The following is an 11,208-nucleotide window of genomic DNA, read 5'->3' on the forward strand; positions in this document are numbered from 1 at the left end:
CAATGTTTTGCAACCTTTGCAAACCCAGCATGCTTGGATGCTTTCTCCATCTCTGCCATCTCAATATGAACTGTTCAAAAGAAAGGCTTCCACCATTTCTGCTTGCTGATCATAGTATTCTTTTGTCTTCTGTATGCAGACCATTCCTTTGTTGCTTGCACACAAACCACAAAGGTACAGGGGCAAGGGACAAAATGAGTTGGAATTTCTTTGTAGGTGTAATTGTGGTAATGATGGTTTTCCTGTGGGGATCACACTTTTGTCCTTTGTTGAGAAAATATTCTCTTTTCTTCAACTTTATCCCTTGTCAAGTTAAGATCATTAAAATTGTATACATTGCATAACTCTTTCTTTCCATTTATTTGCATATCTCTTCTTTCTTGGTAATTGAAACAAATAGAAACATCATTTATTTCAAAGTTAGGACTATAGATTAGACATCATTCCTAGTTTTTTTTTTTTGAACTTTAATATGTTTCAAAGTAAATGATTTCAGTTTTAGAATTTTTTTTCTGGAACAGAAAACTTGTCTATAAAATAAAAAAAATCAAAATTTGAAAATATATTTTTTGCTATCAAAATCTTGGGATTAAGATGGACTCAATTCTTCATGTGGTTCTTCCATGAACAATGAAACACCCTTGAACAGGATTTCTGTTTGATGAAATTACAGGTTTTCTGTTGCATAATATTAGGAAGCTAGTATTATTACATTGCAGGTGGAAGGAAGAAGAAAACAAGAACATTCCAAGAAACCATCGCTAGGAATCCATGTTCCTTCAGATCAAGTTCACCTTTTTATGCTCCCAATGCCCAACAAACCCATAGTTAAGTGGTCACTAATCTAAAAAGATGACATCTTCGTTATTCTTTAATCTCTTCTCTTTGTTTCGTTCTGTACTCTCTGCTGAATTCTGCCACCACTGCAGCTGCTGCTCCCCTTCGTCCACCTCCATTAGTGGTGACGGACGGATGCCTGTCGTCCACAGGCAAAGGCCATGTGCGCTCTTTAATGCGCGCACCCATTGTCAAAGCGCTCATCAGGATCCCTGCTTCCTTCGAGTACCAAAGATTCCGAGCGAGAACCGCCGCCTTGCAATCTGTGTCCGAGCTTTTTCTGTCCCGTTCTTTTCCCCGTCTCTCGTTTGATTCAACTTCCAGAACCTAGGGAGAGGATGAGGAATAAATTCGTTGCGCCGCTGTTTTCTTGGTGGGTTTAGCTCGAGTTGTTCGGGAAGCTGAGATTTTGGAGTAAAGATCGTTTCTTGGAGCCACCTTGGTGCGGAATTCTGGACTTTCTGATCCTTTTGGTCTTTCTCAACATTGGTTCGAAACAGACGAGTTTGGCCTTAAAAGATTGATCTTGCGGTGAGGTAGAAGTTCTTTATTGCGATTGAAGGCTACATTTACTGCGTTTGGGGTACCAATTTAAGCTGCTTTGGTTTTATTGTTCAGAGTTCTGTAGGCTGATGCGCTATAAACAAATTAGACGAGGCGAAGGATGTCATGCTTGATCGAAGTTAATTTGTGTTGGTGCAAAGATTTCTTATTTATTCAATCGAAAGAAGAATTTAGCGTCTCTCCGTAAGGTTTTGCTGGGTTTGCATCAGCCATGACATGCCTCAACAATTAGAGCAGCTGCTTGTCATCTAGGCTTGTATGACTTTGGCATACAGAAATGTAGCGAGGAACACATGATATTGGACATCTAGCAAAGAAATCCGTAATGTTATCTTAAACCATAGGAAGTGAAGTCGTTCGGTTCGATCAAAGATGGCATGCACTTTTATGTTACCAACAATCATCTTGTCTTGTTTGTTCTTGGTGCCTCTCACCCAACCGAAGAAATCGACCCATACCCAGTTGTTGCTGCAGTTGAGGAAGCAGCTGGAGTACCCAATTCAGCTTGGTGCTTGGAACAACACCAATGATCTGTGCTATGCGCCGTCTTCACCTAGTCAAAGCATTACTTGTGATGGAAGCTCCGTCACAGAGCTCAAGATCGTGGGAGATAAGCTTGCAAAGCCTGGTAGATATGACGGTTACTCAGTTGCCGGCAAGACTCTTTCGCCGGGCTTTTCTGTTGATTCTTTTGTCACAACTCTGACTAGATTGACGAGCTTGAAAGTGGTCATCTTGGTTTCTTTGGGGATATGGGGTCCCCTCCCGGACAAGATCCATAGGATGTACTCACTTGAAGTGCTCGATTTAAGCTCAAACTTTTTCTATGGTTCCATCCCTCCCAAGATATCTGCCATGAAGAAGCTTCACACGTTTTCCCTGGATGGAAACTATTTCAATGACACCGTTCCTGATTGGTTTGCATCATTGGACAACCTCATGATTTTGAGCTTGCGGAGAAACAGCCTGAAGGGATTGTTGCCCGGATCAATTAGCAGAGTCAGCACACTAACTGAGCTTGCCTTGTCAGGCAATAGCATTTCAGGTAAAATCCCTGACCTAAGTAGCCTAAACAGCCTTGAGACATTGGACCTGGGAGACAACAGGTTGGACTCTGAACTGCCTATCATGCCCAAAGGTCTTGTCACTATCTTGCTCAGCAAGAATTTGTTGTCTGGTGAGATTCCACAGCAGTTTGGGGAGTTGGATCGACTCCAACACCTTGACCTTTCATTTAACTTACTTGAGGGGTCTCCGCTGGCAGCTTTATTTTCTTTGCCGAACATCAGCTATTTGAATCTGGCATCTAACATGCTCAGTGGGTCCCTTCCGAGCAGTTTAACTTGCAGCGGCGAACTTGGGTTTATTGACATATCTAGTAACAAACTCACTGGTGAATTACCTTCTTGTTTGAGCTCAAATTCGGATAGGAGAGTTGTAAAGTTCAACTTGAATTGTTTATCTCTGAACAGCCAGCATCAGCGTGGAGCGAATAATTGCCAACTAAATAACATGAACGGGAAAGAGTCCAAGCGGAAGAACACTTGGTTGAAAGTTTCTATCATTGGAGGAATTGTCTTAGTTATGCTATTGCTTTTGTTAGTTCTTTTTGTTTCTTGCAAAAGAAACTGTCATCGCGCAATAGCAGAGAAACAACAGTTGCCAAAGTCGGTGCCATCAGCCACAGGGTTCTCATCTGAGCTCCTTACTAATGCAAGTAAGTAATCGTCTTCTAGATTTTCCTGCTTTTTCAATCAGAATGTTGGTTATGCCACATTCATTTGCCATGGTGTGATCATAAAAGATTTTACTAACTAGAGTGTCTTCATGCTTGACAAAGCATTTTTTGTTGTTTCTATTGTTGATCCATTCAACCAATAATAATCCTCTGTTTTGATATCTTGTTCATATTTTTCAGTAAAAGTTCAATTAAGTTCTAGCTGACACAAAAGGGACTATTTGGTGGATGATTTATGAAAGCAGATAAGTAAACCTTTTATGTCTGCCTTTGGCTGGTAGGTATTACTGGTATCAAGGGGTCTAGTTTTTCACTTGGGCAATAAGGAGACCAGTGTTTGTATAGTTGATTTGCAATATTTCTCGTATCAACTGGTGATTCTTTTTACATGTGTCCTTACTCATAGGCTTTGGGTTGGATATTTATTCTTGAAATTAATCTTCCATAGTGTAAGATTTGAGTAAACCTTAAAACCAATATTCTTTTCAATTATGCTTCAAGATTAACACAGTAATTAGGAATGGGCCTTATCTATCTTGGGGTTAGTTTAAAGTGTTATCCTAGATCGTCGTCTTTTTGAATTTCAAGATTTTTGAGTGATTAGATTAGTGGCAGGGTACTTTTTTCCTAAGTGCTTGATCTAACTGGTAATTCATTTAATCTTGTGTTCAAATTTACCAACCTGCTTCTCCCAATGGCCTTTAGAGTTTAGAATACCTACTGCGTTGACAGTGCAATTAGAAAAGTCGTTGACAGACATCTTCAGTTAGGGTGGTGGAATATCCAGGGGACATCTTTGTGATTTATGATGGCCAAGAAGGAGCGCAGGCCTTGATAATAAGTGTTTGAAATCACTGCCTTGGTAAGAAAATGGTTATGGTGGCTTGCTTAGAGCAAGGTTATGCATGACATAAGGTCATCAGGAGTGTGCATGGCTTCCAACAGAATCAGTAGGATGCTAAAGCATGAAAAAATGTCTCTTGTGCAATTCTCTCTAAGTTCATTTCATAGGATGACTTAGTAAGTTGTAAGGTAGAAATTGTCTTGTTTCTTAAAAGAGGACACATGCAAAGGGAAGGTTTCTTTGCCAGAAGCATCTCTCATGGTTCTAAATTATATATAATGCACCCATTTCATGATTTCACTGAGACGACAACACCATTTCCTGACACTATTTTCTCCAGAACTTACATGATAAGTCATTTTTCTTTGGGAGTATACAGATAAATTAGGACCAGGGATAGTTCTTGTGATTTTTTTTGAGAATTTTTTACTTGTTATGATTAAAATCCAAACATTGCCTAGTTTACTTGGGACAAGCAAATATTGAGGCCTTCAATTTCCTCCAAGATTTTGTTTTCTCTATTGATTTTGTCATTACGGCAATAAGTTCAGAATCTGCTGCAACCTTAAGGCTGAATTAAAACATCATCTATAATGGATATTGGCTCCTTAATATATGCAGAGATTGCCCAATCCAAGAGTATGCAGGATATAGTCCATATATATTAAGGGTTTTGGAAGTACGGTTGGGAGATTTCTTGATGGTTGTGCTATATCTTAGGCAGTCTTTTGTCTTTAGATGAATCAAAATGTGAATTCCAGTGTTAGAAAGAGTAGCATCTAGGCTGTCTGAGATTAAATTGCCACTGATCTCTTGTTGCATTTACAGTGAGATGGGTTGGAATTCCTGTATAAGCTTAGACCCTGTGGAAGCTTAGATTAAATTAAGATATATTTCCTGTACAAGCTTAACCTTATATATTTCCATATCCTGCGGCCTTGTTTCTATAGGAACTGCAAAAGAGTAGCATCTAGCTGTCTGAGATTAAATTGGTAATGTGGGCCATCTTTAACCTTCCTGATTTGGTGGATGTATGCTAAATCTTTTGTGAAGGCTTGGTAATGTTGATGAAATTTTAGAGCCATTTAGTTTCATCTCATATCAACCAAACTGGTCATAGTCATGTTCTGAGGCGTTCTGTTAAGTATAATATGATCAATTAGAATAACAATGAAGATGAACAAGAATTATAGCAAGGTTATTGCCAATGCTAAATGTCAAAAAATTTGGTCAAAGTATATCTTGGAGCTTAATAAAGAAAATGCTATACATGTGACAATACAAATTTAGTAGACTTTGGCCCTTTCAACTTTTAGTATGGGGTTTTCAGCATTGTGAGTGATGCTAGGTCTAAAATCATTAGCTTGTAAGAGAAAAGATCTTCCTTCTAATTTGACTTAATGAATCATGTAGGCCTAAAACTTTGCTACTGCTTAATGAAGCTAGAATTTTGAGATTTTGTGCAATTGTTAGTTTGCCTCATTTTCACCTGGTGACAAGAGGTGAGTCATGTAAAGAGGCTCTCTTCTTAAAAGGGGTAAGTCGGAATCATACACCGAGCCATCCTTATTTAATAAAGTTGTAATATGTAACTCCAACATTTCAATGAGACATACATAACTGCAAGCTTTTTTATTTCTTAGATGATCTTTTTTCTTTTCTGCTTCAGTATCCTTGTCTATAGTTTGTGGCTTCATGATTTAGCGTTATCTTGACTTAAAAATCTGCTTACATCTAATAATGCCTGGCCTGTTAGTTATGTCGTTGCTGAAGAAAGAACTAACATATACCGAGATATTTGCATGTGTTGACACAATCAATTAATTCTTCTTCTCAGGATATGTTTCTCAAGCAATGAAGCTAGGAACACAAGTATTGCCTACATATCGGACTTTTTCCTTAGAAGAGTTGAAAGAAGCAACAAATAATTTTGAAGGTTCAGCATTTATAGGGGAGGGTTCAACTGGAAAGGTTCTTCTAATTTGGAAATTTTCAATTTTCAGATGTTTCTTTCGGTCATTTATGCATCATATACTACACATGTTCATCCAAATATTTATTATAACATAAGAACCGAGTGGATTTGAAAACAAAATTGATTGCAGTGTGTTTGTAGACTAGTACAAGCTTGTGTTGCCAAGATGAGAATATCGAGATAGATGTATGGAGTTACTAAGAAAGATAGGAAAAGAAATACTTTTATTGTGAACAATTAGATATTATTTCAATAAAGGATAAGATGAGAGAAAATCATTTAAGAAGGTATGGATATGTACTTGGGAGACCTTTGGATATGATAATCAGAAGAGATAAAATGATTAATGTTAGTGGTACGAAAAAAAAAAAATGAAGACCCAAAAAAACTTTAATAAAATTTATAAATAGAGATTTAAGTACTCTGAACTTAACTAAACATATGAGTATTTACATATTTCAATGGTAGTAAAATATCCATGTAGCCAATCCCAAATAGTTAAGATTTACGGTTTTACTTTCGTTATTGTTGTTGTTGTTATTGTTGTTATTGTTATAGAGTGACAATCACATTACCTTTAATTAAATGCTGATGCTTGGCTGTTACCTGTTCTATTAGTTTGATATTTTTGAGCTAGTGCCTTGTTGGTACAAGAGTTAGAAATACTCTTATAACTTCCAGTTCCTAATTTGTGAAAAAGTGAAACTCTAATACTACAACAAAATCTGTTTAAAACAAATGCCAAAGTCAGAACCCTTGGACTGTAAAAAGTCAAATTCAAATGCCATTGCCTAATGGCACTTCAAATCATTTGAATTCTTGTTTATTTGATGTGACATATCAACTCGTTCTGTCTAACACCAACGATCCAAATCAAGCATCGTGTTGAAGTTTATCTTTTGCTCGTTCAGGATGTTGGTGACAATAATTAATTGCCCCTCTAATTTCTTCATTAATTATAGGTGAATCAATCAGCCTAAGATTCATTTCGCTTCCTTTAACCACAATATTTTAACTGATCTTCATGCATGCTTATCCACACAAAGAAAATTTATTAGAGGAAGTGAATGAATTCCCTTTGAATCAAAATTAAATGGAGGGCACAAGTAATCAATCTGGGGGCAGATCTGTCTTGTTCAATCAATATTCTACTGCTCTTTTGATAGATCTACTCTACTAACTGAGATTAGCATACAATAAGTTATTTTTTCAGCAATATAAGCTAGTTATTGACATGAACATTTGAATTTTGTTATATTGACTTGTAACTTGTTTCGAGTTACTACTGTCATATGCATAACTTAGCCTCATACCAAAACTCTTTTGCTTGGAAGAGTTCCATGGATGTAAATCACAGAAGATTAGAGATCGAATTCCTTGGTTGCCTGGATTTCTTGGTCATGCATTGGCCTTGTTCTTCAATTTTGCCTATGATTTTACAACAACAGTGTTGATACCCTGATTTATTTAGTATCTCACACGGTAGATCCTTTTGTATGAATCATGGAATGAAGAGTGCTTACTCAAAGGTATATATCTAATAGTAAAAGTGTTTTTTGTCTACATCAAGAAGTGATTTTTTTAAATAAATGATTTAGGCACAAATTAGAAATACTATTTCTGGTCCAAGTTGTCACAGTATACATTCAATTTTTAGTTCTTGAGATAGATTTGGAAAACAAGTTATAGTTATGTGAGATTTTGTTTCTTCCATGTGCTAATCTTTCCTATTTCTTGGCAGTTCCACTTTGTATATTACTTTTCATACTGTAAGTTAATGTTTTTGACAGTCTTTTCCTATTCTTTTTTCAGCTGTACAAGGGGAGACTAGATAATGGAACCTTTATAGCTATAAGATGCTTGTCATTGTTCAAGAGACATTCTATAAGAAATCTGAAGTTTCGTCTGGATTTGTTATCAAAACTTCGCCACCCCCATTTGGTCTGCCTCTTGGGGCATTGCATCGATACCACACAAGATGATTCTAGCATCAACAGAGTCTTCCTAATTTATGAATATGTAGCTAATGGAAATCTTCAAAGTCATCTTTCTGGTAATGGTTCTCCATGCAGTTTAAAGTTTTTCATCTATGCCCTGTAATTCCTAAAGGCTTTGGTTTTTGCCAGCAGAACGCAGTATGGAGAGGGCTCTTAAGTGGCCAGATAGGTTGGTGGTTTTGATAGGCATCGCTAAAGCAGTCCACTTTTTACATTCGGGAATTATTCCTGGTTTATACAATAATCAACTGAAAACCAAGAATATTTTGCTGGATGAGCACTTTATAGCAAAAGTGAGTGACTATGGGTTGTCCATTATCATGGAAGAAATTTACAAACATGAGGTCCGTATCGAGATTGACAGAATGGGAAATTATGTTTTGCTTGTGAGCCTATAATTTTATGGTATTTTGCATATTTGACGCATCGATGTTCATGAGAATTACCTTCCATCTGCAGGCAAGGGCGGAAGGTCAGAAACCTATTCAGAGCAAATCTCCAGAACTGTGAGTACTTCTCTCATACATCCATATCGGACAGCTAAATTCTGATTTCAGATTTGCATGTGAACCTACAATTAGCCCAATAAAAACATGTTACTTCACATCAAACCACATGATTCGGAATCCATGTGTACAAGGACGGAGGACCTTTCGACTTTGTATCTAGTAGAGGTTCTAAACTCTTTCTCTGCTCTGAACAATGAAGTCGAGTGCACTCGTCATTTGATAGGGATTCTAACTTTTGGTTTGACATACTCCCACAGTAAGATTGATAAAAATTTGCATCAAACAGTTCCAGCAGTTACAGAGCAAATATGATTAAATTAATACTTCTGGTAATCTGACTGACACATTTGCATTTGTAGGGAGACGGCAAATTTGGAGGATGATGTTTATTCATTGGGCTTTATCTTACTCGAGGCACTCATGGGACCATCAGTGTCTGAACAAGGTTCCGAACATTGTTTAAAAGAATTGGTAAGCTCAACACTTTTCGGATTCTCTCTCTAATAATAAATGAATTTAGCCTGATAGACCACCTCCAAAATGAAACCTACACACTTGTATGCAGTATCTTACTGGACTAGGTACGTACCTATGGCTGTAGTGATTTTTAAGGTGACCCTTTAGAGGAATTGATGGCAACGAGAAATCATGTCTAGTTCGTTAGGTGAGGATTGAAAGAAAGCGAACCTGTACAATACCATTAGAAAATGTTTACCATTATCGACGATCTGTCACATGCAAGAAATCCAATCCCATGGGTACCTCCTTATATGGGCAGTGTGCATCGGTCGCCAGGTCATGCCAATGATCACCTGGTTTATTGCAGATCATCCAATGGCTTTTTCTGCACTGCTGCTGCATTATGATGACCCAAATCTAATTGACATAATCTGCATGACACTGTCTATGCTCCTTAATGATTCTTTTACTAATTTCTTTATTACCAGGAATTTTTGTTCTTTTCTTAGTTGAGAGATGAAGTCTATGAGCATTGAGGTACAAACATATATTACTTCTTATCTTTCATTGAGCTCCAATTAGGCCATGATAGTCTTGTCTTCGATTTTCTATCAAAAAAGACTTGGGAGTTTCAGCCTTGATTAAGCGTTAGACACTTTTTACGAACTTCTATCAGTCTTGCTGCCTGAATTTAGTGTATATGCTCATAGTTTGTTTTGAAGTCTACTCATACTTAATCCCTAATATAAAATCGTACTGAAAAGCTTGCTCATGCTGAAAAATGTCAAGCTTGATGAGCTAACTAGCCTATCAACTTCGTTTGATCTAAATTACTGATCAAAATGCTTAAGCTAAAGTTAATAATAGTATACTCATTAGATCCTTATAAATCAATCTTAATCTTGTTCACTTTTGATGTGAGACTAATCAAGGGTGTTATAAAAAATGCTACTAAAAACCTCCAAGAAACCCAGGTTTAGCTTGCCTTGACCTAGTGAACACATGGATTACTCATAATAAAAGCTTATTAAATTGATTTCACATGCTAATCTGATTCCAAAACTTATGATATTATAACATGTAATTGCTTCAGCCAGGTTGGTATTTATCTTCATGTGGACGGATAGAAGCTAAATTTATTTCCATGGAAGAATGTCACTCCAACTTTGTTTCTTGTTTGCAGGCTATGTTAGTCACTAGGCAAACAGAGCAAACACGCATTCTTGATCCAGTCGTACTAGCTTCTGCATCACAGGACTCCCTATCGATTGTGATCTCCATAACAAGTAAATGCTTGTATGAGGAATCGTCTCGCCCTTCAGTCGAAGACGTGCTGTGGAACTTACAGTATGCTGAGCAAGTACAAGCCACGGCAGATGGTGATCGGAAGTCCGACATCGTATCACAAGCATGATCCTGATTTGGAGTTTCCTATAGCATGAATCACAGAGATTAAATTCAATGTGGCCCTTTGCCACTACTTCAGTGCAGAGATTCAAGCGAACAAGGTTTCTAAGCTTGGAGAAATGTTACCCAACATGCTGTAACAACAGAGACGTTCCGAGAAGAGCAGTCGCTGTTTGCGTATTCCATTTTCATGTTCTCCACGATCCAGTTGCTACGATTACTTTGTGCATCTAATCACTCCATCTGTAATTAATTGTCTTCTATCCATTGACTTCAGAGCAGATTTTTGTGTTCTTGCTGTTGGGATATCCATATTTACCAGAATCTGATCATGCTTGAACTGCCAAGCAAATGCAATCACTTGCTGGGGAAAATATTTGTTTCAGTTCGCAAACTCGATTTGCCTCTCGCCTTTATCATTGATAGTCCAGTGCTGTCAGATGTCAACTATCATGTATTTACTTCAGACTAATTACTGTACTTGTAGAATGGATTCCATCTATATTACATGCAGAGGAATGCGTACTTCTTCCCTTCCATGCTGCTATTGCTCAGTTCTACACAGTTTATCTTCGTCTAATATTTATATGCCATTACCTTAAGGCGAAAACATCCAGTTCTGAGTGTCAGTTTCCGGTTAATACATGCCGATCTGACTGGTCTCTTAACACTGGCTTCAGGTTGTGGTCATTGCAGATTCTGATTCTTTCTCAGGATGTTCATTACTAGGATGGGATATTCTGCAAAAAATGAGATTCCAGGAACTAGAGAGAGATGTATTTGGAAAAACAAGCAAACTGGGCTACACAGTGCAGATCACAAAACAAAGCAAATATTGAAGATTTCAGTACTGTTTATGAATAGATCCACATTAGAAG

The 11,208-nt window shown here is 37.4% G+C and overlaps 1 protein-coding gene across 4 annotated transcripts; it reads left to right on the forward strand.

Moving 5' to 3' along the window:
- Window positions 1-637: 637 nt before the first annotated feature.
- On the forward strand, window positions 638-10,867 carry LOC103997220 (probable inactive leucine-rich repeat receptor-like protein kinase At3g03770). 4 transcript variants are annotated; one of them, XM_018817963.2, is made up of 8 exons: window positions 638-827; window positions 930-3,118; window positions 5,821-5,954; window positions 7,771-8,011; window positions 8,085-8,299; window positions 8,415-8,461; window positions 8,824-8,935; window positions 10,107-10,867. In XM_018817963.2, the coding sequence occupies exons 2-8, from the start codon at window positions 1,774-1,776 to the stop codon at window positions 10,335-10,337; spliced, it is 2,325 nt and encodes a 774-aa protein (XP_018673508.2). In that variant the 5' UTR covers window positions 638-827; window positions 930-1,773; the 3' UTR covers window positions 10,338-10,867. The 4 variants fall into 4 exon arrangements, with proteins under 4 accessions (XP_018673508.2, XP_018673509.2, XP_018673510.2 ...); XM_018817964.2 differs by lacking the exon at window positions 638-827 and having other exon boundaries at window positions 854-1,373; window positions 1,456-3,118; XM_018817965.2 differs by lacking the exon at window positions 638-827 and having other exon boundaries at window positions 854-1,368; window positions 1,456-3,118.
- The last annotated feature ends 341 nt before the right edge of the window (window positions 10,868-11,208 follow it).

This window comes from Musa acuminata, chromosome BXJ2-9, assembly GCF_036884655.1.
Source record: "Musa acuminata AAA Group cultivar baxijiao chromosome BXJ2-9, Cavendish_Baxijiao_AAA, whole genome shotgun sequence".
Taxonomy (NCBI): domain Eukaryota; kingdom Viridiplantae; phylum Streptophyta; class Magnoliopsida; order Zingiberales; family Musaceae; genus Musa; species Musa acuminata.

Coding starts and splice junctions, on each gene's coding strand:
- LOC103997220 (XM_018817963.2), top strand. CDS start 1,774: ATGGCATGCACTTTTATGTTACCAACAATCATCTTGTCTTGTTTGTTC. Junction 8,300..8,414: donor AAGAAATTTACAAACATGAG/GTCCGTATCGAG, acceptor TTCCATCTGCAG/GCAAGGGCGGAAGGTCAGAA. Junction 8,462..8,823: donor CAGAGCAAATCTCCAGAACT/GTGAGTACTTCT, acceptor TTGCATTTGTAG/GGAGACGGCAAATTTGGAGG.